At 32.8% G+C, this 5,925-nt stretch overlaps 1 protein-coding gene across 1 annotated transcript in view; it reads left to right on the plus strand.

The window, feature by feature from the left end:
* The first annotated feature begins 493 nt into the window (after nt 1-493).
* LOC111876612 (ATP-dependent 6-phosphofructokinase 5, chloroplastic) overlaps nt 494-5,925 on the plus strand; it is a 6,754-nt gene continuing 1,322 nt past the window's right edge. Inside the window, exons 1-10 of the mRNA XM_023873161.3 lie at nt 494-909; nt 1,578-1,668; nt 1,949-2,022; nt 3,736-3,847; nt 4,601-4,693; nt 4,798-4,899; nt 5,241-5,315; nt 5,389-5,529; nt 5,645-5,761; nt 5,848-5,925. The exon at nt 5,848-5,925 is cut by the window's right edge and continues 27 nt beyond it. Coding sequence (XP_023728929.1) covers nt 596-909; nt 1,578-1,668; nt 1,949-2,022; nt 3,736-3,847; nt 4,601-4,693; nt 4,798-4,899; nt 5,241-5,315; nt 5,389-5,529; nt 5,645-5,761; nt 5,848-5,925 — 1,197 coding nt within the window. The 5' untranslated portion in view covers nt 494-595. The remainder of the gene's footprint in view (nt 910-1,577; nt 1,669-1,948; nt 2,023-3,735; nt 3,848-4,600; nt 4,694-4,797; nt 4,900-5,240; nt 5,316-5,388; nt 5,530-5,644; nt 5,762-5,847) is intronic.

A 5,925-nucleotide genomic window follows, 5' to 3' on the forward strand; every position in this document is an offset into this window, starting at 1 on the left:
TTTTGAACCTTGCTTAATCCAAAATTTCTCAGTTGTCACACTTTAAAAGTTGCATCAAACAAAATGTCAAAACATAAGAAAGCGTGCATGGAAAATCAATACATGTTTATACCCTTTACATTTGATACTTTCGGTTTTCTTGCGCCTGAAGCTGTGAAGCTACTCAATAGAATCCAGCGGGTCATGCATAATAATATTATGACTTTAAGATCTATAGATGTTTTTAAAAGAATTAGTTTTTTTATCCAAAAAGGAATTGCGACACAACTTGTTGTTCGTTTATCCGCTATGTCAATGTAAATATTTAGTAACCGTAAAATGTAAAAAAAAAGTGTTAATTAACCAAATTAAACTAAGGGCGATATTAAATTAAATTTACCACTTATACCACTTTTATATTTACCGTTTTACCGTTTTGTTTTTTTGTCAATGTTGTTTAAAAGTTTTTATATATTTTGAATGGAAAAGAAAGCGGCTTTTAGAAGTACGTTGAAGCGGAGACGGAGAAATAAGAAAACCCCCCTCTGACTATTTCGCCCAAAGGTCATTTTCCTTGCGATCTCTCCATTTTCTCTGTCCCGACAACTGTTCAACAATGGGATCGTTGTCGCCGGCGATCAGCTCCAAGCTGCTTCTTCCGACGACAACCAGTGATCGAACTTCTTTCCATGCATTGATCCGGTCAAGTTTCCCGTGTCGCGGAGAGAGACCGAACATGATCGGAGTTTTCAAGAGAACTCATTGCGTAGCATCTGCCGAGAAAAAGTCAAAGTCCGCCATCGATTTTAGCGATCCCGAGTGGAAAACGAAATTCGAAGAAGACTTTGAGAAGCGATTCAACATCCCTCACATGCGCGATTTCTTCCCTGACGCCGTTTCATACCCCTCCACTTTTTGTCTCAGAATGAGGTACTTGAAAGTTAATTGTGTTTGTACTATTTTTATTTATATCCGTTTAGTTCATTGTTCCTTGAATTCGAATAATAGTTACCTAGTTCCGTTTCTACTGTTGCACTAGCTAAGATGACCTTTAGGCGAAGTGTAAAGGAGCTCCTCTAATGACTTTTCACCTACTTAAACAGATCGGTCGTGCATCAAGATTCTGCATCAGTGAATTTAGTTATGACTAGTGATTTCCTGATTCCTCACTTTAATTTTTTTTATTGGACTAAGAAAATATAGCTGCATTAAATTACAAAGAAGTATATAATGCTAGATTAGTTTGGAACAAAATGCTAATGACATCCATCTTTAATTTTAAAATAGAAAAGCACGAGTCACAAACTCTCAAAATCATTTGTGGAATGGAGAGACCATGGGAGTAGTTTACTTCAGGACCAATTTGCTGTATAAAAACGTTGTATGAATTATATACACAATTGCTTTAAGGGGTTTCAAGATTTTGACAGCTCAAATAACACGAGTATTCATAAACATCCTAGCACATGATTGATTTAATCTTAATCCACAAACAATCAGTATATGATATTATTTTATAACCTTGACATTTAGATGACACTTCTTTGAAAGTGTAATATGAATTTTGCTCCACTCATTTCTTATGTTTTGGGATACAGGACTCCAGTGAGTGAAGAATTTGCACAAGGGTATCCTTCTGATGAGGAGTGGCATGGATACATCAATAATAACGATAGAGTTCTACTTAAGGTTGGTTACCACATACTAATTAATCATGTTCATGGATCATAAGTATCTCTGTCTCCCCATAAGCATATATGTATATATTGCATGCACTTAAAGTATGCTAAAATGTGAATAATTTGTGGTCATTGCTAGCATAAATTAGTGGCCATATTATGATGTAGCACAACATAACCTAAACTTGATTAGCATTATTATTTGATGCATTTAACTTCATTAGATAGCATGCATCATCGATTTTTTTAAAAATTTTTTTTAGTGATTAACTTGTATGCCGACATTACAGGTTATTCGGTATTCTTCCCTTACATCTGCTGGTGCTGAGTGTATTGATCCTGATTGTACATGGGTGGAACAATGGTAAGCACTAAACCTTGTCTTGTCATTTACTTATTCTAATTCACAGCTAAACCCTATTATTAGTAGTATACATCAACTACTAGATTCCACATAATACTCAACTTACTCAAGACAGATAGCAACCTGGAATTTTTTGGTTAATACATCCAATGATGATGATATACCAGCCACAAAACTGTAAATGTAATTGTTTGCAGCGAAAAAATTGTCTCAACAATCATTATACCATCCAGTTAATTCTCATCTATCCTATATATATAGAATACCTATGTATCTATCAAATGCTGCTGCCTTTCACATCCTTTACCAAAGGTATATCCTCAGAATTCAGTGAGTCCACAAGTTGATATTATAACATAGTTATGCTAAGATTTCATAATCAGTTCCAAATCTGTCACTTTTGAGTTTCCAAACAAGTTTTAACTAAAAATCCCATATCATTCTAACACATTCTAAAACATATTTTTCATCATTTATCCAATTCCAGATCACCTCTAGCTTCTAGGGTGACACTTGCACCATTCATCTCATATCGATAAAATGATTTGAACTACTTATTTGGTGATTTTCATTTTTCTCTCTTATTTTAGTCGATGAGACGATGACCTATGTGTTGTCTATAATGCAAGTGTTAATATTCATAATTATTAGCCTTCATAAATGCGTCACTTTGGCATTTATTGAGCTGAAAATACTAATAAAAAATGACATCTCTAAGCATTTATTACTCTTCTACACTATGCAAGATTTATAACAAATTAGGTCAAACGAATGTTCACCTAAAATTTGGGAGAATTCCTTTTGTAAAAGTCTCTAAAATTTTGAGATATTTTTTGATGAAATGAAGAAAACTGACTTCAAACACTCTTTTCAGCAGCTTTTCATCTTCTCTTCCTTTTGACTCACTTGCCACTTATCTTTGCTCTTTTGTCTCAAATTGTCCCCCAGCTATAAACTTAAGATAGCTTTATCATTTTAAATTCTTAATCCCCACATAAAATTCTTACACCTTGAATAAATTCCCAGATAATATTCATCTTCCAAAAAATCATTTGTTACAATAGAATCTGAAATTTAGGATGTTACATATATAACATTAGGGGAGAAAAGATCCCTTATTTAATCTTGCATTTGAATATTACATTATTACATATAAATATATAATGTTGAGTTGTCTTTCTTGTCATTCAAATTGCTAATTGGTGTATGCTGAAAAGGTGTGTGCAAGTGAAACCTGTATCCAACATTCAAAACTATTGAATGAAATCACTTTTCGATCAGAAAGCACACCCAATAAAACTTGTACAGAAAAAAATAAATCATCTTATGTTAGAATTCAAGTACTCTTATTTCATCAAAAGGATCATGCTGAAAAGGCGAGTAAAAAAAACAACCCATCTATTTGTTAGCTTTATATACTTGAGGGTAAAAAGTCTTAATGCAAAAAATAGTTATCTTATTTTATAAATAATTCAGGTACTCTAATTTCATCTCAAGGATCTTGCTTAAAAGGAAAAAAAAACTATAAGCTTATATAGTTAGTTATATACTAGAGGGTAAATCCTCTATCAGGGTTTTTTTTGTGCTTAAATGCATAATACAATTGAATAACATGATTTTAGAGATATTAAAAGTAAGTAGGTATGCAGTGCAGAGTCATATCTTTTAGTATTTAGAAATATTAAGAAAATGATGTGTGAAAATGATATATAGGATTCACCGTGCTGGGCCTCGCGAGAAAATATACTTCAAACCAGAAGATGTGAAGGCTGCAATTATAACTTGTGGTGGACTCTGTCCTGGGCTTAATGATGTCATACGACAGGTGGTTTCTTTATATTTTTTCACTTCTAAAAATATGCTCATTTTATATTTTTAGCTAAGTTGGGGAATGGGAATTAATTAATCCTTATTAAGTGGCTGGATAATTGTTAGCCCAGTTAAATTTTTTTATATATTCCCTCCAAAACTAAAATGAACTTGTTGTCGTTTATAATGAAAAGAAAAATCATTGTTTACATTCCTAAAAAAGTTTCTTAATAAGAAGATCCATTATATTCACATTGTCTAGAAATAACCAATATTTAGATATTTAAATAAATGTCTCTGTCTATTTAGTTTCCTACGGCTTGAACACAACAACAAGGTCATTTGACAACCTAGATTCACTAACCGTTTTTCATAACACTGTATGACCAAATTCTCTTCCAAAAATGTTAAATATTCCTGTATCTTTTGATGCTAAAGACAAAGAAATAACTAGAGTGACATTTAAAGGGTTAGATGCAAGAAATAGCAATGTACTCCATTTGATTTGTTTGTTATTTATATAGCATCCTACTTTCATTTCTTTGTATTACAATATCATACCCAATTATAGCATTGTCATCCAGATATAAAACATTTTTCACTTGTATAATTATAGCATTGTCATCCAGATAGAAAACTGAAATTACAATGCTGTAACTGGTACAATTCCTTGTAATAAGTAGAGTGGTATTATACAAATACAAATATAAATGAAAGCATTTAGAAGATTTGAGTAACAAATTACTGAATTCTTTCCTGTCCTTTACAGATTGTCATCACCCTGGAGATTTATGGCGTGAAAAAGATTGTGGGGATCCCTTTTGGATATCGTGGATTTGGCAATGAATTAGCTGAAATACCAGTGAGTTTGGTTTAAACATTTCCCTATATATTTGACGTGAATGCCCTCCACCCACCTCCTCATTGATTTTTTATGAGTAACTGAATCTGGTTGTTGATTGTTAGTTGTCCAGGAAGGTTGTTCAAAATGTCCATCTTTCTGGTGGAAGCTTGTTAGGAGTTTCTCGTGGAGGACCAAATGTCAGTGAAATTGTGGATAGCATGAAGGTGTTTCTCATTCATCATCTGAAAATATTTGCTCTTAGTTATAAATAGCAATATACTTTCACTTAATCATTTGTTCTTTGTTCCTCAGGACATAAGAAGAAAAATATAGAATGTTATTAGGTAGATTTTTCCAAGTACAACAAGTATGCGTTAATAAGAAAGATATTGAGAGTAGAAACAATGTTGGTAATAGAAAGACATGTACATGTAGGTAGGTAGGTAGGTAGAAATAGAATAGAATGTTATGATAACAAATACTTAAAAAGTAGATTGGTATTTCTTGCATTTATTACTTTACTCAAGCCATGACTTGTGAGTGATATCATATGAATTGGTGGCAGGAAAGAGGAATCAACATGCTTTTTGTGCTGGGTGGGAATGGAACACATGCGGGTGCTAATGCAATACACAATGAGGTAGGTTATTAAGAATCTGTTTGCATGCAGTTTTATGATTTCAATTATCATTTGAATTGTTTGTTGTGTTTAGTTGATAAAACGAGGGCTAAAGGTGGCTGTAGTTGGTGTTCCCAAAACTATAGATAATGATATTTTGCTGATGGATAAGACATTTGGTTTTGATACTGCTGTAGAGGAAGCACAAAGAGCCATAAATTCTGCATACATTGAGGTACTTTTATTGTCACTAAACTAACTTTCATTTCATCATTATTGTTTCTTTAAATTCTCCTTGTGCTGTGGGGCACAACGCATAATTTTTTTTTTTTTTTTTTTTTTTTTTGCAGGCGCATAGTGCTTATCGTGGTGTTGGAATTGTAAAATTGATGGGGCGTAGTAGTGGCTTTATAGCTATGCAAGCAGCTCTTGCTAGTGGCCAGATTGATATATGTTTGATTCCTGAGGTATTTTGCTTAAATCGCCTTATCACACTGTTATTTTTATCTAGTCATTAACACAATATATATTTTTTTAAAATTAAAAATTAAAGGTACCCTTTGAACTGCATGGGCCACATGGTGTCCTAAAACATCTAAAGTATCTACTTGAGACAAAGGGATCAGCTGTC

Source organism: Lactuca sativa, chromosome 5 (assembly GCF_002870075.4).
Source record: "Lactuca sativa cultivar Salinas chromosome 5, Lsat_Salinas_v11, whole genome shotgun sequence".
Lineage (NCBI taxonomy): Eukaryota > Viridiplantae > Streptophyta > Magnoliopsida > Asterales > Asteraceae > Lactuca > Lactuca sativa.